The sequence below is a fragment of the Callithrix jacchus genome, chromosome 4 (assembly GCF_049354715.1).
Source record: "Callithrix jacchus isolate 240 chromosome 4, calJac240_pri, whole genome shotgun sequence".
Lineage (NCBI taxonomy): Eukaryota > Metazoa > Chordata > Mammalia > Primates > Cebidae > Callithrix > Callithrix jacchus.
In genome coordinates this window covers 47,043,218-47,068,754 of record NC_133505.1, presented here as the reverse complement: position 1 = coordinate 47,068,754, position 25,537 = coordinate 47,043,218, and the positions used below count along the sequence as shown (strand labels likewise).

The following is a 25,537-nucleotide window of genomic DNA, read 5'->3' as shown; positions in this document are numbered from 1 at the left end:
GATTGGCTAAAAGTCAGCGGTCGCCCGCCCCGCGGCGCCGACGCGCGGTCCCTAGTTAAGGCGGCACAGGACTGGGGCCGAGTGTGGGTAGCTGCTCCATTCTTTGGGTCGGGTAGTTTGTGATACTGCAGCGCAGCCATGGCAGAACCGCAGCCCGCGTCCGGCGGCCTCACCGACGAGGCCGCTCTCAGTTGCTGCTCCGACGCGGACCCCAGTACCAAGGTGGGCACAGGACGGAAGGGAACGGCTCCCCGAACTCCGCTGGGCCGGGACTGGGCCGCATTCTATCCACCTCCATCCCGCCGCCGCTGCAGGTCCGCCGGCGTCAGGCGGACGGGAGTGTGCTGGGAAGAGGGATAATGGTGTTCGATGGGGGGATCCGTGGGGCCGGCGAAGTGTGGAGGGGATCCGTTGCCTCAGCCAGTTTCAAAGACTGCGACCTTGTTTTGAATTAACTTACATTGCGACGCCAGGCCAACCCAGGGTCAGGTTTCCCAAATCAATCGCCAAGGCCCACAACAGCGGTTTCAAAACTCCCAGAAAGAGGTTCAAAGGTCCCTGCCCTGTGCCAGCCCTGCTCAGCCTTGTTTTTCCTTACCGCCCTGACTCCAGTCTTAACTCCTGCAAACTGATTTGATCTAAGTTTAACCGCGCCCAGAATTTCACATTTGCTCGCTTGGCCTTTGCTGTTGCTCACTGCCGCCCTTGCCTTCCTTGCCTTCCTTGCCTTCGTGGGGCCCAGGAGAGAGTACAGAATCATAGAGTCTGGATCTGAAAGGAATCTTAGAAATTCCTTCTCTTACCCTCTCGTTCTGCAATAATAGCCCAGGAAGAGAAATGACCTGTTTGCATATGAAGGCTTTCACTTACCGAACGTGTCTTTACTGAGTAACAGTAACTCACTCAGGTGTGGTGTCTCGGTTGCATTAAGATCAGACCCAGTAACCGCTGTTTATTCCAGTGAAATCAGTGTCTGTAAATGCCTTTGTATTTATTCATTTGACAGCATCATGTGTAAATTCCTTGAAGATTGAATGTGTGTTCCCTGCAGACCTCTAAAAGGGGTAGGTGGATAAGTGGTCCATGACTCGGGTCCCTGCTTGTTCTTTACCTTCAGGGCAAAGAGTCAGACACCTCTCATTGCTAAAACTTTGACTAGCACCTGGTACTTGGTTTAGGAAAAATGTTAGTCATTGCAAAATTAAGGGGGGAAGGTAAAAAAAAAAATCCCTGTCACCTCATCCCACTTGTATATACCTTAATATTAATACCTGCTTATTTCATATAATATAAATTGAGTCACTCAGTGTAAAATAATTTCTTAGATACCTGGGAATTTTATGTAATGGGTTATTTCAAATAAACAAGAAAGATTCCTGGGAAACTTGTATAAAATATACTAAGCAAATGTCCTTGCATCTTAATTTACATTCTATAGTATCTAAATTTCTCTTGATGATTTGGAGTAATTAATTTTTGAGATCAGTAATTTTTGACCACAGAAAATACCACGTGGAGACATAAAATGGAATGCATAGTAATAGCTGGTATCTATGTGGCAGGCCCCGGCTTGGTATTTTAAGTACATTGTTAAATCCTAACAACAACCCTATTGACTCAATTTATATTATGAAGAAAGCATAATTATGATCTCTGTTTTACAAATAAGGACACTCAGGCACATAGAGGTGTTGAGTGATTCACGCAGGGAGGAGCCCACACTTCAGCCTCCACCCTGTTCTGCTTTGGGGGTGCTGACTCCAGCAGTAATTTTGGAGTTTCCCATGAAGGAAAATAAAAAATCTCAGTGAAGACTGGGTGTGGTGGCTCACGCCAGTAATCCCAGCACTTTGGGAGGCCAGAGCAGGTGGATCACCTGAGGTCAGAAGTTCAAGACCAGCCTGGCCAATGTGACGAAACTCCATCTTTACTGAAAATACAAAAATTAGCCAGGTGTAGTGGCAGGTGCCTGTAATCCCAGCTACTCTGGAGGCTTAGGCAGGAGAATCACTTGAACCCAGGAGGCAGAGGTTGCAGGGAGCCAAGATCATGCCACTGCACTCCAGCCTGGGCAACAAAGTGAGACTCTGAATTAAAAAAAAAAAAAAAAAAACTCTAAATGAATTAAATTCAGTTTGATCACTTGATACATTTACACTATATGTAAAGAAGATGGTAAGTACTTTGGGGATACTGGGATAAGCAAGATGAGGTCCCCTCCCTTCACCTGCTTAAATCAACTCTAATACACAGTGGACCTGGGATTAGTGTGCTATTGAAATTATAAATCACCCTGGGAGCACAGAAGAGGTAGAGGTTTTTAAAGGTAGCGTCAGTGGTATGGTGTATGCACAGGGTATTTGGAGCTGAAGACCTGCATTTGAATCCCCACTTCTGTCATTGGCTGCAGTGACCTTGGCAGGGCAGTTGGGCTGAGTTTGTAGAAGGAAGCATAAGGATATCTTAGAGAGCAGCTATGAGGATAAAAATGACATGTATTATGTTCTCTAAACTATGAAGAGTGATACAGACAATTCAGGGTTGTATTTCAGGAAAAATGTGGTTTTCGGATGGCAGAATTGCAATGCAGGGCAGGTCCTGGAGGGTTATTGGTGTTATGGTTGCAGTTGTTACGTTATTGGTTGCGGTTCAGGTTATCTAGGCAGCGGTGGGAAAGGCTATGGTAGGTTGGGGCCAGATCATGGAGACAGCTTTGGGCATCACATCTAAGGAATTTAGATTTTCTATAGATACTGGGGAATGAGTCAGGATTTTGAAGCATTCTATAAAGTAGATTGGAGGGGTCCAAGTCTGGAGGTGATTAGGCCATTTATAAAGCTCTTCCGGAAGGTAAGTTAAGTGATGAGAGTAGCAGTGGCACAGAGTTAACTTGGTTTTTGATCATTTGCATCTTCATTAAGTCCAAAGAATGTATGGCTATAGCACATTTTGGGCATCTTTCTTGGCTGACTTTCTTCGAAAGGTCAGATTCTCCTTCCAAATGGTGATCTCCTGGAGATCTTTTATTTTTTACTCTCTGTATCTGCATCCACTGATACAGTAGACAGTGTCCTCAGTGTTGCCATTATTTCTACCACCACTACCAATGTCCGCTTTCACATCATTCCACATATATGTATATATATGTATGAATGATGGGGCCCCTGTCCCATTGAGGTAGCTGGTAGAGTTGAATGCAGAAGAAGGGAGAATAGGGAATGGAAAGGAGGAAGAAGGACAGCGGCCAGATAAATGGGTGACTATTCTAGGCACTATTCTATCTGGGCATAGAGAATTATAATATATATAAAGGCATGATGGCATCAGAGAACGGAGGCAGGGAGTCACAGGTAACACAGTGAATGAAGTTATAAGCAGGGGGACTTGAGAGAAGGGTGAGCAAAACAATCATTGGGGAGCTCAAATAAAATATCAGAACTCCCATTATATTCATTTGTTTTTCCCACCCTGTAATGATTTCTATTTAAATGATAAGGCTATGAAATGGAAAATGTTTGAGATGACCAGTTGGGGGGAGTGGTGATAACTGCTGGTGTTAGAGAAGTATACAGGTACGTATGTGCCTGCTTTGGGGACTGTCTCTCAAACATGTTGAGGAACCACTGAGGTATTGATTTTTACCCAGAAAAGACATGATACGGTTTTCTTTATAGAAAGATGACTCCAAATTGCATGTAGATAAGCCTATGAAAAGCAAAGAGATGATCATCTAGGCAGGAAGTAGTGAGGACTTCTTGCTTACCTCAAGATATACTGAAAGCAGTTGAAAAGCTCACTTTTAAAAGTCTGGAGAACAACTTCGTTCATTTTTGTTTTGTGGGAGAAATGACACCTAGTAATAAAGAGTTAACAAACCCTTTCACCTTTTATGAAAATTTGACTTTTTAACTCCCTAGTTTTCCAAGAAACAATGAAAAAATGTGTTTATTGCTTATGGTAAAAACAACTCAATTGGTAAATTGCATCTGGAGAGGGAGAATTGTCAATACTTGACAGGAAGCCATAGCTTTAGACTTCATTGCATGTAGTGAATTTTTTTTTTTTTTTTTTGAGACAGAGTCTCACTCTGTCGCTAGGCTGGAGTGGTGCAGTGGCGTGATCTCGGCTCACGGTAACCTCTGCTTCCCAGGTTCAACTGATTCTCCTGCCTCAGCCTCCCAAGTAGCTGGCACTACAGGTGCGCACCACCATGCCCAGCTAATTTTTGTTTTATTAGAGATGGGGTTTTACCACGTTGACCAGGATGGTCTTGATCTCTTGACCTCATGATCCGCCTGCCTTGGCCTCCCAAAGTATTGAGATTATAGGCATGAGCCACTGCACCCGGCCTTTTATAACTGTCCCTTGTGGTGATTCTGGAAGCTGAGCCTATGGAGTTGCTACTAGAGATATTGGTTCCTGTGGTACATGGGACCTTCTGCCTTAGGGTGATTCTCATTTATACCCAATGTGAATCTTCTCCCTATACCTGATCTGCATAGACTCCTGTAAGGACTCCCACCGAAGAGGAACACCTGATACTTCTTTCCTAACTGATACCCTTTTGAGTAAACTGGCACCCTGTATGGCCTATGGCTATGGTTGTCTTATAAGTCTGGATGTTTAATTGAGTTTTAAGAAAACTTTTTGTTGGGGGCAATGTAACACCTTTAAAAGTTCTTTGAGAGACAAAGTAGATGGTTTCTAAAGGGAATTGGGTCAGTCTTATTAAGGCCAAAACCCAATGCTTTTTAAACCAGAGAAATTTTTTAATTTCTGAAAATGTGGCTAATGCAAGTGTGGAATTTCTCCTTTCTGAAGACTGAAGGTAATAGTGGTGCTATGCCCTGAATGTTTGTGTCCCCTCAAAATTCCTATGTTGAAATCCTAATCCCTGAGGCAATGGTATTAAGAGGTGGGGCCTTTTTGAAAGTGATTAGGTAGGACACGAGGACAAAGTCTTCATGATTAGGATTAGTACCCTAGAAAAGAAACTGTAAAGAATGATCAAGCTCTTCTGCCATGTGAAGTCACAGTGCAAAAATACCATCTATGATGACAGACACTAAATCTGCAAGTGCCTTGATCTTGGTCTAGCCTTCAAACCTATGAGAAATAAATGCTTGTTGTTTATAAGCCACCCAGTTTATGGAATTTAGTTACAGCAGCATAAATGGACTAAGATACAAGGCAATGAAGTTTTTAACTTTGAGTAAGATGTAACCTCTTACAAAGCTCTTGAGTAATACTCCTAGAGAAATAAGAATCTTTATCACTAGAAGAGAACTTGAGATTTCCTAGGTAGAAAACACAACGTCAAACAATGTTTTTTATCATTGTTGTGGCTTTTTGACCAGTTTTGATTCATCTTGAGAATAGACATATAGTAACCAAACACATTCATATCCCACTGTGGAAGGCAATTGTAATAAATTCATTTAGAGACTCTGCTTCTGGCAAAATGAAATAGACATGCTTTTCCTTATTCCTCTTGCTCAGTACAACTAAAAAACTCTGGACATGATATATAACACAGACATTGGAAGACGATGAAAGGTGGTGAGAAGAAGGTAGACTGGCTAAGGACCTTGAGACCCTAGGAGCAACATGGTGATGAGTTTCCTAAGTTTTCTTTTGGCCTCATACAGCCCAGACTTGAAGTGGAAGATGCTAGCAACCTGGAAATGCCAATGGACACAGACCAAAAAAAGCCTAATGAAAGCCTGCTCCCTAGCCACAGGACCTGGAAATGGGCAGTATTTCCTGGCAAGACAGAAAACTTATAAACAATAACTGCTCTACTCCAACTAAACACCATAGAAAAAACTGTGGCCTTAGTCCCACCCATGCCAGCAAAAACTGAGGGGGGAGCCTAGATTTTCACCCAACAAGATGTAATGAGCTGCCCAGCCTTCCCTTGCCAAATTGATTCTGGGGAAGACTGAGTAAGGAGCCAGGACTTTCATCCTGCCAGGCTTTCTCCTCTTGACATATCTAGTGGAGACACATGAAGAACCTAAAATTCTATCACAACCCAGCAGTGGAAATATTTAAGACAATTGTAAGTGGGAGAGGGTACATGGCTATAAAGAGACATGAGGTTTCTGTACCTTGTTCAAACTAATAAAATGATGTCACCAAATGACTATGATAAGTTATGTGTGTGTATATAGATATACACATGTATATATGTATGGACATATGTGTATGTCTATGTATATGTGTATACGTATATATATACCATATGTATATACATATGTTGTAACACCTAAAGGCACCACTAAAAAGCAAAGAGATACATACAAAAACACTATAGTTAAATCAAAATTGAATTTTAGAAATGTTCCAGTGACCCAGAGAAAGGCAAAAAAAAGAAAGAAAACATTAAAAAAGAAAGAACAAACAGAAAACAAACATGAATAAAATGGCCAACTTAAGCCCTAACATTGCAGTAATTACAGTAGATATAAATATGTTAATTAAGAGACAGTGATTGATAGAGTGGATTAAAAAACATACCCGAGCTGTATGCTGTCTACATGAAACTCACTATGATAGAGACAAGTTAGAAGTGAAAGGATAGAAAAGATGCATCATTCAGATACTCATCAAAAGAAAGCAGGAGTGGCTGTCTTGATATCAGATAAAGTAGACTTTGGAGCAAAGAAAATTACCAGAGATAAGAAGTACATTATATGGTGTTAGAAGAGTTGTGATTGACCAAGAAGACGTAGCAATCATAAATGTATGTTACTAAACAACACAGCTATGAAACACATAAAGCAAAACTGATATAATGTAAAGGAGAATCAGAAAAATCTAAAATTATAGTTGGAGACTTCAACACTACTCTTTCTTTTTTTTTCGAGACAGGGTGTCACTCCCGTCACCCAGGCTGGAGTGCAGTGGTGCATTCGGCTCACTACAACCTCTGCTTCCAAGGTTCAAGGGCTCCTCCTACCTGAGCCTCCTAAGGAGCTGGGACTATGTGTGTGAACCACCATACCCAGCTAATTTTTGTATTTTTTGTAGAAATGGAGTCTCACTATATTGCCCAGGCTGGTCTTGAACTCCTAGGCTCAAGCAGTCCACCCACCTCAACCTCCCAAAGTCCTGGGATTACAAGCATGAGCCGCAATGCCCAACCACACTCCTCTTTCAACAGTTGATAGAACTAGACAGAAAATTAATAAGGAAACAGAAGAACTCAACAACATCATCAACAAATAAGATTTAATTGGTATTTATAGAATGTTCCACCCAGCAACAACAACAGAATTCCCCTTTTTTTCAGGTGTCTAAACAACATATACTAAAGTAGACCATGACCTGGGTCCTAAAGCCAACTTCAGCAAATTTAAAAGAATTGAATCATGTATTCTTCAGCCACAATGGAATCAAACTAAAAATCAGTAGCAGAAACCTAACAGGAAAATCTTTAAGCACTGGGAAACTAAATAGCACACTTCTAAGTAAATAATCCATGGATCAAAAAGGAAATCTTGGGAAATTTACATTATACATGCATACATTATAAAAGAAGAAAGGTCTCAGATTAATAACTGAAGCTTCCTCCTAAGAAACTAGAAAAAGAAGAGCAAAATAAACCCAAAGGAAGGAAATAAGAGCAGAAATTAATAAAATTAAAATCAGTGAAACAGAACTGGTTCTTTGAAAAGATCAGTAGAATTGACAAACCTGTAGCAAGACTGACAATGAACAAAAGAAGACACAAACTACCAATACCAGGAATGAAATAGGGGATACACCACAGAACTTTCTGACATAAGAAATATTAAAAACTTTGTATACATAAATTTGACAACTTGAATAGGACAAATTTCTTGAAAAACTACCACAGCTCACCCAATATGAACTAATACGATGAGTCCTATAACTTTTTTTCTTTCCTTTTTTTTTTTTTTTTGAGATGGAGTTTTTGCTCTTGTTGCCCAGGCTGGAGTGCAGTGGCACAATGTCGGCTCACTGCAACCTCTGCCTCCTGGGTTCAAGCAATTCTCCTGCCTCAGCCTCCTGAGTAGCTGGGATTACAGGCACACATCACCACACCCAGCTACTTTTTTTGTATTTTTAATAGAGACGAGGTTTTATTATGTTGGCCAGGCTGTTCTCAAACACCTGACCTCAGATGATCCACCCACTTTGGCCTCCCAAAGTGCAGGGATTACAGGCGTGAACCTCCACACCTGGCCGAGTCCTATAACTTAAGGCAATTGAATGTATGATTAACAAACTTCCAAAGAAGAGCTCTCCAGACCCAGGTGATTTCACTGGAGAATTCTACCAAATGTAAAAGAAGAATTAACATCAGATATACACAATCCCTTCCAGAAAACTGAAGAGGAGAGAACACTTCTCAATTCATTTTATAAAGCTAATATTACCCTGATACCAAAAACAAATGAAGACAGTACAAGAAGAGAAAACTACATACCAATATCTCTAATGAATATCAATGGAAAACCCCTTAAAATAAACAGAATTCAACAATATATAGAGAAAGAATTCTACATCTTGACCTGGTTCAGAATACAGAAATCAGTCCGTATAATCCACTCTATTAAGAGGGTAAAGAAGAATCACATGATCGTATCAGTTGGTATAGAAAAGCCTTGACAAAGTTCAGGACTCATTCATTATTTTTTTAAGTTTAGAAAGGAATAGAAGGGCATTTCTTTAACTTGATGAATGCTTCTCTTAAAAAGTTAGAGCTAGTATTACACTCAATGGTGATGCTTTCTCCCTAATTTTGGTAATAAGACAAGGATGTCTGCTGTTATGACTCTTATTTGACAAAGTGCTGAAAGTTCTAGCCAGTGCAGTAAGTCAAGAAAAGGAAATAAGAGACATATAGGTTGGAAAGGAATAAATCAAACTGTCCTTATTTGAAGATGACATGACTGTCTACATAGGGAATAATAAGTAATTTATAGGAAGCTCCCAGAATTCATAAGTGAGTTCAGCAAGGTTGCAGGTTGTAAAATACACAGTCACAGAAATCAATCACATTTCTTTTTTTTTTTTTTGAGACGGAATTTCACTCTTGTTACCCAGGCTGGAGTGCAATGGCGCAATCTCGGCTCACCGCAACCTCCGCCTCCTGGGTTTAAGCAATTCTCCTGCCTCAGCCTCCTAGTAGCTGGGATTACAGGCACGCGCCACCATGCCCAGCTAATTTTTTTTGTATTTTTAGTAGAGATGGGGTTTCACCATGTTGACCAGGATGGTCTCAATGTCTTGACCTCGTGATCCACCCGCCTCGGCCTCCCAAAGTGCTGGGATTACAAGCTTGAGCCACCGAGCCCGGCCATCAGTCACATTTCTATATAATAGCAAAGAACACACAGTCACCAAAAATTAAAGAATACAGTACCATCTACAATTGCCCAATAAAAAGAAATACTTAGATGTAAATCTAATAAACGTTTACTGAAAGCAGCAATGGTGATGCAAGAAGCCATAGATGTAAGTAAATGGAGAGATCTATTGTGTACATGATTGTAAGACTCAGCATAGTAAAGATGTCGTTTCTCCCCAAATCAATATACATATTTAACACACTCCTTATCAAACTTTTTTTTTAGATAGAGACAGGGTTAAGGATTGAGAGGCAAAAAAAAAATAATAATAACAATTTTGGGAAAGAATAAAACGGGAAGAATTTGTCTACCTGATTTTAAGACTTACATAGCTACAGTAATCACTAATCGGAGGTATTGGCAGAGAGATAGATATATAGAACATTGAAACAGAGAACCCCAAAATACACCCACACTAGTATGCCCAACAGCTTTTTGACAAAGATGAAAAAGCAATTAACTGGAGGAAGGGTAACCTCAACAAATGGTGCTGACACAATTGGACATCCTTAGGTTAAAAATGAAGCTCTACCCTATTCTCATCCCTTATACCAAAAAAATCCATTTACTGGTGCTTAAAGGGGCCTTAATCCTCAGGTTCACATCCCTGCTTCATTTTTACAGTTTTGTAAGGATCGTATTGTAGGCATGTAGGACAGGCACTAGAAACATCCTCAATTGTACCTTTAAAGTTTTCTCATAGTCCTTTCGTTAATTAAATTTGGAGAATGACACTTCCCCAACTCCACCCCCCAAAAATCCCTTATTATGTCTATTGTCCCACCTTTTGATAAGACACAGGAGTAAATCTTTGTCATCTAGTATCCATCCCAGTAAAACCAAAGATAGTTTAGGCATAAAAGATGTCTTATTTTTATTGTTCTTTTTTTTTTTTTTTTTTTTTTTTGAGACAGAGTTTCGCTCTCATTACCCAGGCTGGAGTGCAATGGCGCGATCTCGGCTCACCGCAACCTCCGCCTCCTGGGTTCAGGCAATTCTCCTGCCTCAGCCTCCTGAGTAGCTGGGATTACAGATACGCACCACCGTGCCCGTCTAATTTTTTGTATTTTTAGTAGAGACGGGGTTTCACCATGTTAACCAGGATGGTCTCGATCTCTTGACCTCGTGATCCACCCGCCTCGGCCTCCCAAAGTGCTGGATTACAGGCGTGAGCCACCGCGCCTGGCCTTATTTTTATTGTTCTAAATTTAGAGCATGATAAGGGAAACATAAAGTTAAGGATTGTCAGGTGAGACAAGACACGAGCATAACATAAGTCTTACTTTTTAAAACAGGAGATACATGTATTTTAAACAACATTTTAGAATCATAATGCACAGCAATAATTTTTAGGAATTTTTTAAAACAGGAACTTTTTCTCAAGATCATGCAAGAGATACAGGGAGTTAACAGAATCTTTTGGTGAAAAAAATAAAACTCTGTTATCTGAGCATAGAATAACTTGATCATTTTATAAAAAATAAGCCCCACTTGTTTTTATATCATCCATATAACAAATTGTAGCAAAAGATTCCTAAGCCTCTATTTTATAGATAAATTCACTAACTATATCTTACTTTTTTGTCATGTATAGACTTTTTAAAGTTAATATTTTATGTGTATGTATTTAAGCAGATATAGTACATAGCTCTCTTAATAATAAAGGCTGTAACATTAATTTTAAGATATAATTAATCTCAATAGCATATTAAGTGGTATTTTCATATGCATGTGTGTGTATATATATTGTTTTTTAAAGTTCAGTATACTGTTGTGTAAATTCCCATGCCATTAGATTTAATATACCGTCTGTATATATCTCCATGCCATTTAATATACCTCTAAGCAGCATTTTAAATGTTTTTCATAATCTATTATGCCTGTGTCACACTATCTAACGATTCTTTGTTGTTAGAGGAAACTAGTGGTTAAAAGCAAAGACTTTGGAATCAGATTGCTTGGGCCGGAATTTTTTCTCTGCCACTTACTTTCTCAGCAGTAAAATGGGGATGATAATAATATGCATCTCATGGGGTTGTCGTAAAGATGACAAGATGGATGACCTCCCTCCAGAAACTGCAGTGTACTGGCTGAGCACCAGTGCTGGGAGGACAGCTTCCCCACCATGAGGCTTGCCAGCTAAAGTTTGTGTGATTGTGTGTGATCAGGCCTGAAAGATCATACTTAAGGCATTGTCCTGCAGGTGGCTTCCTCAAGCAAACATTGTAACCAATAGAGAAGCAGCTACCACTCATATTAGCTGGGAAAAAAAGGATGTTTGTTATTTTTATAGTGTTCACAGTGCCTTGTTTTAATATATGCTTAGACCAGAAAGTGAAGTGGACATGGTCTTGCTGCTTTAAGATTTTTTTTTTTTTTTTAATTTTGGTATCACTTCATGGCAGCCACAGAATGACTTTATGTATGTTCAACAGGAGAAAACCAAGGCCCAGCTGGGAGTACCAGGCCAGCACTTGGATGTGCACTTACTTTTCTCTTTCTCAGCTGCTTGATAAAACTGAGACCTTTAGGACTGTAGCATCTGACTGAGAAAAGTAACACAAATGTTCTAGAAACATGTAACCTGCCTGGCATGTGACTGATAATCGTGAATAAAGAATTTAATTATTATATTCATTAAGATCAGTTTTAGCCGGGCGTGGTGGCTCACGCCTGTAATCCCAGCACTTTAGGAGGCCGAGGCGGGTGGATCACGAGGTCAAGAGATCAAGACCATCCTGGTTGACATGGTGAAACCCCGTCTCTATTAATATACAAAAAATTAGCTGGGCATGGTGGTGCGTGCCTGTAATCCCAGCTACTCAGAGGCTGAGGCAGGAGAATTGCCTGAACCCAGGAGGCAGAGATTGCGGTGAGCCGAGATCGCGGTGAGCCGAGATCGCGCCATTGCACTCCAGCCTGGGTAACAAGAGCGAAATTCGGTCTCAAAAAACAAAAAAAAAGAAAGAGAAGAAAAAAAAAAAGATCAGTTTTAAGAAGATAAAGTAGTTTTTAGGCTAGTGTTGTTTTAAGTGAGAATTTTAATGCTTAAGAGTATATTTCAGTTATCTAAAATTTAGCAAAAGGGAAAAATGTAATTTCCTAATGATGCTCAATGAATTATATTTTGTATTTTATATGATATAAGGTATATAGGAGAAAGATGCCATGCAAACGAAGTGGTCAGAATTTTCAGGCCTGTTTTGTCAAGCCATGGGTATAACAGAAAAATCTGTTAGGAAGCACCAGTGAGGTTCACAGACTCATGGTCTGGAAGGTGCATACCAACAGCAAAGGGAGACCAAAACTTAGAGGCCTTGGACAGTTACTCACTCAGCGTCAGCTTCTCATCTGTAAAACAGGGTACGAATATCTATCGACAGTAATACCTCACAGAGTTATTCTACCTAGTTAAGTCCTAAGTAGGATTATTAATGCTATTGATAATCTTAACCCCATGAATTTACATACTTTCTACCCTTTTCTCAGTCAAGCCCTCTGGTTCCTGGTAAGTTAGTTGAACAGTTTCCCAAAGGTGTTAGCAACAGTAACTTTTTACCCTTTTAGTTATTTAGGAGTCTAGGATCTTGTGAATAACTCTTTGCTAATTTGCACGGTTACCAGTAAATGGTTCTGAAAGGGCATTTATAAATATTACAGTGAACAAACTCTTTATGTGTAAAATCAGTGTCTTAGTTTGGGTAGCCCCAAAGCAGACTAGAGAGATAGTTGTGGTTTTCAGTAGTTTTCTGAGAGGTGGTCACAGAAAGCTCTGTGGAGTTGGGGAGAGGGTGGTAATAGGTGTACACAAGTGGGTTACCACTGTGGGCAACTGAGGTTCAGTCCTGCTGGGGATTCTCTGAGGGACTTGGTGGTACTTGCCTCCGAATTGTCCCACCAAGGGACAAGGATGCCAGGATTTTTATCCACCATTGGTTGAAGGTGTCCTGGGGTAGAAACTTTCTGACACTTTGGACTTGCCCCACACAGGGGCCTGCAACCAGAAAATACCACTTGGCAGAGAGCCCTAGCAAGTTGCAGGTGGTAGGTTAACAATTGGGTTGTAATGGTGGACTGTTTTTGTATCTTGTTACAGAAAGCACAATTAACGTTGGTAATACATGGTAAAAGTTAAAGACGCTTAAATATTTTTCCTTAGGATTTCCTATTGCAGCAGACCATGCTACGAGTCAAGGATCCTAAGAAGTCGCTGGATTTTTATACTAGAGTTCTTGGAATGACGTAAGTACTTATTGGCACCTGAATATTTAAATATATAGCTTTGCAAATGTAGAGAATGTTTTCAGACACCTCTTAAAGTTGGTTTCAGAAGTAACAAAAGTTCTTTGGCCAGGAGTCTGTGATTAGGCCTGATGAGGCAGGGCTTCTCCCTTATTTTTCTTCTCTATCCCAGCCAGCCTCAAAGGGCAAAACAAGACACAAATACTTGGATTTTCTCCAATCTCCCTTCTGAGAGCGCCCAGCTAAATCCTTAACATGTTTAGACCCCTTTTGATGGTCTGGCCACTTTTAGCCTCTTGTTTACTTCAGAAAAGTTATAGATAATAAGGACTTATTACTCAGAAAGCGAATGAGTTTACTTAAAAAGTGACCATCTGTTCTATTTTTCTAGGCTGTGTTTTCTTTTGCTGAACAGTTAATATCCACTGATCTTGCAATCCTAAAGCATATTGATTTGTTTGTTTTCCTTTTTTTCTCCAGCTTTATTGAGGTGTATTGAGAAATAATGTTGTTATATTGTTGATTCATTTCCCTTAGTTATATGAGCATTTTGTTTGTTTTTGATCATATAGATATGTGAATAATGAAATAATCTTCAAATTTAGTGCCTAGATAACTTCCTTCACATTGAGAGAAAGATTGAAGTGATACATGTCTGTATTGAGAAAATTTGACCAGTTCAGGAAAATACACAATGAAAAGTGATGGCTTCCCTCCCCAAGTTCTTCTCTTAGAGTTAACTGCTGTTCAGTTTCTTGTGATTTTTTTTTCATTCATCGTCTGATCTGCTCTAATGCTGACTTTGTGTTCAGGTCCCCAAATAAGGTACAAGTTGACAGTAAACTGGAAGATAGGCACAGCTGAGAAAAGCCAGTTGCAACACTTCCATTTCCTTCAGTCCCATCCGATTGGTCCATAAGGTTGTGTAGTCTGCTTTACTAGATGCAGAGATTGTTTTTCATAATTGGAGTATTTGAGGTGTTTCATACTTTATTATAAACATATTAGAGTAAATCTTATTTGTGATAAGTCAATGCATGGATCTAAGTGGGCCAAGGCATATTATATAGCAGTGATCATGAAATAAAAGATTTGAAGCAGAACTCTAGAAACTTTCCATTTGTTATATGTTTCAGCCCTTTGCTCTTATTGATTATGAACAAGGTCATCTTTGAGCATTTAATTCTGAATAATCTGAAGAAAATCATATTTTATGCATTCTCATTCCACCTGGCTCCTTGCAGAATAATCCTACACCATTTAAAGTCACTTAAAGTTAATTACTTTGGTTATCTTTTTTAAAACCTCAGGATTCATAATTCATTCACTTTTTCTCTCATATCAGTCTCTTCTTTTCTACGATCTCTTTCCCCTCAGAGAAGCTTGAGTCTTCTCTGTTCTGGAATATTTCTTGCACTCTGCTCCCTTGCCCATCTCCCCACTGTCACCAACCATGCTTGCTGCTGTTTTACCTGCTCACCTGCCATTCTCTCTCCCCAGTACAACACAGGCCAGCTTATGCTTCCCCATGCTGCTGACATTGCTCTCACGGGAACTTTCCATATCTCATGACCTTTTCTCAGGCTTAATACTGTTTGACCTTTCTGTAGTATCTGATACCGTTAGCCACCTTACCATTGACATTCACGTCTTCTGTGATATTAGTCTGTTCTTCTTCCTGCTTTCTTACCACCTATCCTTAACTTCGTTTCCTAGATGTTTTGGCATAGTAAGAACTCAATAAATGTGTTTATGAATGGCATATTTATAAATGTGTTTGTATGTGTGTATGTATATGAAATATCAAGGCCCTTTATATTTTTTCACTACAAATAAACAAAATTCTCTTTTGGAGATAGCTGTTTCTATATGTAAACAAGTACCGTAATTTCAGCTAAATTTTATTATATTTAAAGAACTTATGAATTACTGAAGTTTTTAGTTTTTTTATTTCAAATATTTACAGATGTATTTTTTAAATGATACTTTTTCACTGATTTTTTTTCTCCTGCTTATCCCATTCAAATAGACTCACTATATATAGCTCTTCTTTTTAGTAAAACTTGAATATTAAGTTATGTTGATTTTAGTATGAGTAAGCCTTTCCTGTTGTTAATGATTCAGGATTTTTTTTCATTGCAGGCTAATCCAAAAATGTGATTTTCCTTCTATGAAATTTTCACTCTATTTCTTGGCTTACGAGGATAAAAATGACATCCCTAAAGATAAAGATGAAAAAATAGCCTGGGCATTATCCAGAAAAGCTACACTTGAGCTGACACAGTGAGTATGAGTTTCTATATTTGTATATATTCTCGATTTTTTAAGGTAGTTTTTAAAAATCTTTTTCATTTTGTTTACTTACTAGTATAATTCAAACCAGGTCTGCCTAATCACCTCACATTTGTAATAATATATTGAAGTGTTTTTATGCATCTTTTGATCTTTATATTGTTCTTGAGTAAATGAGATTCTTTTCTTAGAGACAGGCTCTCTGAAGCCTGTTTACTTCTAGGCAATCTTCCTGCCTCAGCCTCCTCAGCAGCTTGGACTACACGTGTGTGCCTCCACACTCAGCTTACTTTTTTTGTTTGTTTTTGGTAGAGGCATAGAGGCAAAGTCTCACTATGTTGCCCAGGCTTGTCTCATACTCTTGGCTTCAAGTGGTCTGCCCACCTTGGCCTCCCAGACTGCTGAGATTATAGGTATGAGCTACCACACCTGGCCCATTTGTCTTTTAGATACGGAATATAAGACCCTGAAATTGTAAGATATTTGCCATATTGTCACTAACTAATGTTTAGGTACTGTAATTAGTCTTCCAGCATCCAAAATTTTGTTCTTTTATTATTTTACTACATTTTTGATCCAGAAATGTGGTATCATACATTCCTTTAAAAACTCTTCAAACCATTTTATAATAATTAACATTCAAATTTGGTATTTTTATAACTTGAGCATTTAAAAATGTAAGCAACTTCTTTACGTTGTTTATCTGCACACTTTAACAACTACCAAAAGAGCATTTGTTTCAGAGTGTGTGATTTTGTGTGTCCCTAGATTCAAAATAAAGCTTTGGAATCAGGCAGACTTAGATATGAGTCTGTGGCTCTAAACAAGTAAGTGGCAGTTTCATCAATAAAATGGAGATATTCACATCTAGGCCATGGAGCTGTTTTAAGGGTTTAAATGAAATATATAGTACTTACCACAACACATGAGCATTATTAGTCTCATTATTGTTCTTATCTAGTACCTGTATTTACTGACTCCATAGTGTAATTAAAATCATACTTTGCCCATTTGCCCCTTCTATAGTTGAAAACTTAATATTTTTGTAGGAGGGGTTAGGCTAATTATGTAAAGTAGCATATAAACATGGTAAGATTTCAAAGATGTTACTTTCTTTTCAGAATATCTATTCCATAGGACATTATAGCTATGTTTTCTTTCCTTTTGTAGCAATTGGGGCACTGAAGATGATGAGACCCAGAGTTACCACAATGGCAATTCAGACCCTCGAGGATTTGGTGAGTTTGCCTGTTTGTATGTGATATATGTAGGTTTGTGTGATTTTGTCTTATGTATATAATTTTGATTTTAATAAACCTAAAATATTAATGGCCTAATTAAGTATGATCAATTTATTAGAAATATGATTATTTTTATTTTCCACAAATAATCTTATTTAGGAGTTAATTTCAGAGTCTCAATCTAAACATTACATTTACTCTCTCATGATGATTTACTTTTAAGTCTCAGAATTCATTTCCAGTAGACTTTAAAAAAAAAAAGCTATAGTTTATACTAATCGCAGTTTGTGCTAGCACATACACTTCTGCCTTATCTCCTATCTCTCAATCAAAATGACAGTATTCCAGGCTTCAGCTGGCTGCTGCAGTCAATGCCAACCACAAACCTATTAAGTATGAGTAAATGATTACTGTTTTTTCGTGTTGATTATTCTCTCTTTTTTTCTTTTTTTGAGAGCGAATCTTGCTCTGTCGCCAGGCTGGAGTGCAGTAGCGTGATCTCGGCTCACTGCAACCTCTGCCTTCCAGGTTCAAGTGATTCTCCTGCCTCAGCCTCCCAAGTAGATGGGACTACAGGCATGCGCCACCATGCCCGTCTAATTTTTGTATTTTTAGTAGAGACAGGGTTTCACCATGTTGGCCATGATGATCTCAATCTCTTGATCCTGTGACCTACCCGCCTCTGCCTCCCAAAGTGCTGGGATTACAGGCATGAGCTACCTCGCCCAGCCTGTTGTAGATTATTCTTAACTAATTGGATTGTGTATGAGCTGATACTGGTTAATTTTAAATAATTTATAATTCAGGGCAACTAATTAACTTATTATACCTACCCCATTGGACCTTTATTTGTTTTTTAATGTATTATACATTTTGAACCTACCTGACTAAGTCTGTTCTGGAAGCTACTTGTGATACTTGGACACCCTGTTGTAATTCTTTCTTCCTTCTCTCTGCTTTTTTCGGGGGATATCATGTAAGGTCACATTGGAATTGCTGTTCCTGATGTACACAGTGCTTGCAAAAGGTTTGAAGAACTGGGAGTCAAATTTGTGAAGAAACCTGATGATGGTGAGTCTACTACTTACTGTGTTCAGGCCTGTCTTTAGTCAGTATTTACTAAGCACCCACAGAGGGCACTGTTGTAGTAAAACCCTTTTGGCTACAAGTAACAGAAGTCTACACTTCAACCAGATTTTTAAAAAAGAGAAAGGCTGGGTACAGTGGCTCACGCCTGTAATCTCAGCACTTTTGGAGGCCAAGATGGGCAGATCCTGATCTCAGAGAGCCATTCTGGCCGACATGGTAAAACTCCATCTCTCCTAAAAATACAAAAATTAGCTGGGTGTGGTGGTGGGCACCTGTAGTCCCAGCTCAGGAGGCTGAGGCAGGAGAATCATTTGAACCTGGGGGCAGAGGTTGCGGTGAGCAAAGATCGTGCCACTGCACTCCAGCCTGGGGACAGAGTGAGACTTCGTCTCAAAAAAAAAAAAAAAAAAAAAAAGAGAAATAATTGGAAAACTATCCGAGTATCCAAGGGACTAGACACAGAACTGGGAGAGCCATCAAAACCCTGGGCTCTCCCACTCCCCAAACCTGCCACTTTCTTTCATTGGCCACCAGCTTTCACTATTTCAGTGTATATCTTTCTACCCAAAAATCAGTTTCTTAAAGTCCATTTTATCTGATATTAATGTAACGACACCAGCATTCTTTAGTTTATAATTACATGGTATTTCTTTTTCATCTTTTACAACCTTTGTATGTCCTTATGTTTTAGGTAGGTTTTTTGAAATAGCATATGTATGAATTTTGCTGGGATTACATGTATTGTAATTATTTTACTTAGATCTCTATCTGAAATATTTCAAATTAAAATTGAAATATTAAATATTTCAGAGTCTCAATCTAAAAATTTGAAATATTTCACTGTTTCATTTTAATCTTTTTTTTAATTAAAATATTTAATATCCGGCCAGTGCAATGGCTCACGCCTGTAATCCCAGCACTTTGGGAGGCCAATGCAGGCAGGCGGATCACGAGGTCAAGAGATCAAGACCAACCTGGCCAACATGGTGAAACCCCATCTCTACTAAAAAATACAAAATTAGCTGGGCGTGGTGATGTGCACCTGTAGTCCCAGCTACTCGAGAGGCTGACGCAGGAGAATTGCTTGAACCCAGGAGGCGGAGGTTGCAGTGAGCCGAGATCACACCACTGCATTCCAGCCTGGCACCTGGTGACAGAGCAAGACTCTGTCTCAAAAAATAATAATAAAAAATAAAATAAAATATTTAATATCCAAATCTTCTCCCCAAAAAGAAAGGAACTTGCTCTACTCCACCCTCACTGTGTCACTATTACCTAGACTGGGATAGTATTAATTTTATTTTTTAAAGATAATAATAAATATATCAAGGTGTTTGATCACCTTTTCTTCATATATCTCTTGTAGTATCTCCTTTGAGACAGGATCTCACTCACATCCAGGCTGGGTTGCTGCAGTGGCACTGTCATAGCTCACTGCAGCCTTGAACTCCTAGGCTCAAGCAATCCTCCTCCTAAGTAGCTAGGACCACAGGCACATGCCACCACACCCAGCTAATTGTTTTATTTTTTTTGTAGAGATAAGGTCTTGCTATGTTGCCCAGGCTTGTCTCAAACTCCTGAGCTCAAGCAATTCTCCCACCTTGGCCTCCAAAAGCATTAGGATTATAGGTGTGAGCCCCTACACCCTAAATACGTCAACCAAAATGGTCTTTAAAGGGTTTTGTTTGTTTGTTTTTGAGACACAGTTTTGCCCTTATTGTCCAGGCTGGAGTGCAATGGCGTGATCTCGACTCATTGCATCCTCCACCTCCTGGGTTCAAGCAATTCTCCTGCCTCAGCCTCCCGGGTAGCTGGGATTACAGGCATGGGATCCCATGCCTGGGATTACGCCTGGCTAATTTTGTATTTTTAGTGGAGATGGGGTTTCTCCATGTTGGTCAGGCTGGTCTCTAAAGTTTGACCTCAGGTGATCTGCCCACCTCGACCTCCCAATGTGCTGGGATTCCAGGCAAGAGCCATGGTGCACGGCCTTTTAAAGGGTTTTTAAGGCAAAACTTTTGAGACTGTATAACTGAGAACAATGCCTTTATGTGTGAAGGACAGTTTTAAGGAAAAGCCTACATTTAATTTCCTTCAATCTTAAAAATACTCTTCCATTTTCTTTTTGCATATGATGTTGCTGTTGAAAAATCTGTCAATCTCCATTCCTTTGTATATTCTTCTGTTTTGTTCTAGAAGCTTTTTATATTATTTCTTTGTCTTTGCCTGTGTTCTGGGAAATTTCCTCAAACTGGAATACCAGTTAGCTAATTTTCTCCCAAATGTGTCTGTTCTGATATTTAATTCATCTATTTTGTTTTTAAACACCTGTTATAATTTTGATCACTAATTTTTGCTTAATTTCCTTATTATGTTCTTGTTCTTTTTTTCATATTGTTAATATTTCATATTGCTTATTATTATTTTTTTTTTTTGAGATGGAGTCTTGCCCTGTTGCCCAGGCTGGAGTGCAGTGGTGTGATCATAGCTCACTGCAACCTCAAACTCCTGGGCTCAAGCAATAATCCACATCAGCCTCCTGATTAGCTGGGACTATAGGCAAATGCCACTATGTATGGCTAATTTTTTTTTTTTTTTTTTTTTTTTTGTAGAGACCAGGGTCCCATTATGTATCTCAGGCTGGTCTCAAACTCCTGCACTTAAGTGATTCTTCTGCCTCAGCCTCCCAAAGTGTTAGGATTACAGATGAGAACCACCACACCAGGCCGGTCATTACTTTTACATGTGTAGATAGTCCTTGGGGCTGGGCCTGTAATTGCAGCACTTTGGGAGGCTGAGGCAGGAAGATTGGGAGGATCACTTGAGGCCAGCAGTTGAAGGCTGCAGTGAGCTGTCATTGTGCCATTGCATTCCAGCCTGGGTGAAACAGCAAGACTTTGTCTCTACAAAAAGGTTTTTTTTAAAATTATCGGAGCATGGTGGCACATGCCTGTAGTCTGCATGCCTAGCTACTCCACAGCTGAGGTGGGAGAACACTTGAGCCCAGGAGTTGGATGCTGCAATGAGCTGTGATCACACCACTGTACTTCATTCCAGTATGAGTGACAGAGCAAGACCTTGTCTTCAGAAAAAAAAAAAATAGTTCTTGGTCCGTTATTCTAATATTTCTTCTGTTTGAATCTATAATCCATTGCCTTGGAGTTTTTTTTATGGTTATGTTTCTCAAATTCTTTCTATGTTGACCTCTGAGCTTTTTTTCCCTTGCAGCTGTTAGTTATTCTAACACATCAAGCAGTGTGAATAGGAGAATGGCCAGATCCCTGTCCTTAGCAACCCACTTGATCTCAGGACGATGGGCTGGATAAGCCGAGGCCAGAAATCCCTAGGCACCTAGAAATGAGACTTAAACATTTCACCTTCCACAAAACAACTTTTCAGATCGGATCTTCTCACTTTGTCCCACAGGGAAGCAGTAATAGTAGGAGACACTTCCAATAGAGTCATTCCTTAGCCCTGGGTATGGAGAGAGGGCTGGGGAGATCAGTCGGCCCCTACCCATTTTTGTCGGTTTCTCACAAGCACAAGGCTCCTGCACTGCCCTTGTTTACTGCTAAGAACAACTGAACAAGCGAGAGGGTAGGTGCTGATACACTTGGCAATAAGGGAAGAGCAAGAGCAAAACTCTCTTTATTCTCCCACAGCCATTATGCACTGCCTTCTGGTCCAGGCCAGAACTACCACCTCACACACAGCCCAAGTTAAAACTGTCACCCTACCCCATCCTCACCCATTCTTCTCCCCCACCATCATCAGCAGGGTTTCTTTTTTTAGTTTTTTGTTTTTGTTTTTGTTTTTTTGCATTTTCCATCTGTGTTCCTCTAGGATTGATGTTGGGGAAAGGAGCCAGAGATAAAAGTCAAACCAATTCAACATATTGGTCCCTAAATAAATTTCTAAGGCCACATTTTTTCCAAGCAATGTGTTTGTTTCCAAGCAAGCTGTTTGCTTGTTTGTCAAGCAGATAGCTCTGACATACTAGACTCTCAATCCCAGTTAAGAATTTGTGGGAGAAAGACTCTCAAAGAGCTTGACTTGCCTAGGATAGTGTTTAAGAGGGTTTGTATGACCCAAGCATCTAGGTCTTTTGTTCCTGGGGGTAAGACATGTTACCAGCTTCCTTCAGCACCTCCCTATTTTCTTTTTCTTCTTTAAAATAAGACAATTTCTGTAACTACTGAACTAGTAGCATGTTATCATGCAGGTGAGGCAAATGCCTGACGCCTGAAAGATCCCACAGTTTATTTCAGGAGGGCTGGTATTCACAATGTGTGCAAGATAACATTTTAGTCATTATGAAAAGTATGCATTTAGGTGACACTGACAATAAGAATTAAAAAAATTAAAACGCTAAACAAAGTAATACACTTCATTAAAATGCAAAATACAGTTTTAATTAATAAAAGTTTTTAAGGCCAGGTACAGTGGTTTGTACTTGTTATCCCAGCACTTCGGGAGGCAAGGCGGGAGGATTGCTTAAGGACAGGAGTTCGATACCAGCCTGGGCAGTACATTGAGATCCTGCCTCTACAGAATCAAAAGATTGGCCAGGCCTGTTGGTGCATGCCTGTGGCCCCAACTACTTGGCAGGCTGAGGGAGGAGGATCACTTGAGCCCAGAGGTCAAGCCTGCCTTAGGCCGTGATCGTCCCATGCACTCCAGCCTGACATTCAGAGCAAGACTCTGTCTCGAAAGAAAAACATTTTTAAGGTGTTTTCTTTTTTGGTCTTTTCAATAACAAAATATTTCATTTTACAGGTAAAATGAAAGGCCTGGCATTTATTCAAGATCCTGATGGCTACTGGATTGAAATTTTGAATCCTAACAAAATGGCAACTATAATTTAGTGCTGTGAGAATTCTTCTTTGAGATTTCAGAAAAAATGAAACCATTTGATTCAAGATATTTACATACCAGAAGGCAGAAGCATCTAGGACTGATGGATCACTGTCCCAATTCAAATTATTCTTCAGTCCATTTCCCCTTCCTATTTCAGCTGCTCTTTTCACCTAACTGTTCAGTCATTCTGGTTTTCAAGTAGTGCTTTATCTTATGTCCTTGGATATAGTTGTATGACTTTACTTTTTAGGTAATAATTAGAACAGTTCCCTTCAGAGCCTACATTTATCTTCTTCTGCCTCCTAAATATTACTTCTCTTCAAGTCTGCCTTTGAATTATCATTTTCAAAAAAAAACATTTAACATGTTTTTGTTGTGGTTATCTTCTGGGGTTTCAATTCCTCAGAAACAACTTTTTTCACTATGGAAAGTAAAGAATACTGAAAGTGTTCTTTCAGTAAAGTACAAAGTGTTTATTTTACAAAAGAGAAGGTACTCTTGAGAGCAATTCAGAATCATGCTGACAAGTATACTGATAGAAAAAGTAATTTCTTCTTATTTATAAAGTACATTTAAAGTTCAAGGACTGACCTCATTTATTTGGGAAAGGGGAGGAGGAAGGAAATGATACGGTGCCCAGACACTGGGCTAGGCTGCAGCTTTATCTCATTTACTCCCCGCAGCTATCATGTGAGGAAGAAAGCAGGCTAGACATGCGAAATAATGTTCATGGATAATTTAAGATAGCATAAATCGGCTTAACTCCTCAAGATTTCATCATCAGTTTTAGTATTTAGACCGTGCCTGAAAGTTGTAGTACCTCACAAGACCTCCTTCACTGGTTTCTTGTTGTAAAAACGTTCAGTGAGTTTGACCCCTTGTGCTCTTGGCTCTTGGGCCTGAGTACCATGGTGAGGGAATAAACACTACAACTCTTTAGTACAAAACTGTTCTAGGGACACCCGCTGATTCTTACATAAGTGATGTTTATATTTCTCATAAAGAGGCTTCCTACCCCAAGGTCTTCATGATGCCAGTAGCCATATTTGATAAATTATGTTCAGTAAGAACTTAGTTATCAGAAATCAGCTCAGTGGTCTTCCCTGCCATGATTGACATTTGATGGGTTTTTTAAAAGTCAAAGTGAGTTTTGAAACTCTCTAATGGCACAGAAAATGGAAACATCCAGTGTGTGGTTGACTATGTTTAGATTTTCTCTAGACTCTAGTGGAAAACCTTTGGAAAGGTCGTGCCACCCGTGCTTGTACTGCTGGAAGCACTTTACATGTCCTTTTTGGGTGAAATGGATTATTGGGAGTGCTTTAAACAAATAGCAATACTTATAGACTGAAATAAAATGAAACTTCAAATAAGACTAATTTGTAAACCTTTGTCCATCATGTTCTTTCTTTAAAAAAGAAAGAGAGCTGCCCTTAGGGAGTACTGAAAGGAGTTGAAAAAGCCTGTAGGCTCATTCTGAGCAGAGAACAAATGTGATTCTGTACAGCCTGTAAAGCCCTACATACTTTATGAAAAGTATGCATTTGGGTGACACAATAAGAATTTTTAAAAATTAAAACTATAAACAAGATAATGTACTTTATTAAAATGAAGTACAAGAAGTAAGCTGTAGCGTCTGGATAAGGAAGGGTGGGAAGAAGAAAGTGAATAAGGAATAGAGGATTGAAAGTACAGACAGAAGAAAGGCCAAATTCAAAAGGCAAGTAAGGAACTTACGAAGACCAGTTTCACATGTCGAATACTAGAACTGACAAATAGGAGGGCTAATACATTCACAAATTCAGTAACTTAAGCTGTATTTCCAGGGAAAGAAGCCTTCTCCTTTGCTTAGTAAAACTTGTCAAAAGATAGCCCTTTCTCATTCTTTAAATTCATTCCTATATGCATTTTTTTTAATGTGCAGTTGGCCCTTGAACAACATGGGTTTGAACTCCACTGGTTTATTTATATACAAGGATTTTTTGTCATGCAAATATGGGTTGAAAATACAGTACACAGAGCTCTGACTTTTCACATGCCCACAGTGGGACTTAAGTATGCACAAATTTTGGTATCCATGGGCAGTCCTGGAACCAACCCTCCACATATACCAAAGGACAACTGTATAAGATAACACTACACCTTGTTAGTGAAAAGAAAATTCACTTCCAAATTCACTTACCTGAGAAGTTGTATGAAAGTACAGAGTGGGTCACAAGAAGTAAGTTTTCTTATTTTCCATGATCACGGTCAATGTAAAACATCTCCCATGAGCCCTACATACTAAGGCTAGAACTGTTACAGTACAGGTGATTTGAATGAAGAGCAGATGGCTAAAAGGGAATCACTTGTGGCTTTCCTACACAGTATTTTGACCAGGATTGCATGGAGTGTGTCTTAGTTAAGGCAATTGTAACAAAAATGCCGTAGACTGGG

The 25,537-nt window shown here is 39.4% G+C and overlaps 1 protein-coding gene across 1 annotated transcript; it reads left to right on the top strand.

The window, feature by feature from the left end:
- Nucleotides 1-83: 83 nt before the first annotated feature.
- On the top strand, nucleotides 84-24,474 carry GLO1 (glyoxalase I). The gene is made up of 6 exons (XM_002746507.5): nucleotides 84-222; nucleotides 13,540-13,622; nucleotides 15,765-15,905; nucleotides 17,085-17,152; nucleotides 18,137-18,226; nucleotides 23,021-24,474. Exons 1-6 carry the CDS (start codon nucleotides 139-141, stop codon nucleotides 23,107-23,109), a joined length of 555 nt encoding a protein of 184 aa, XP_002746553.1. The 5' UTR covers nucleotides 84-138; the 3' UTR covers nucleotides 23,110-24,474.
- The last annotated feature ends 1,063 nt before the right edge of the window (nucleotides 24,475-25,537 follow it).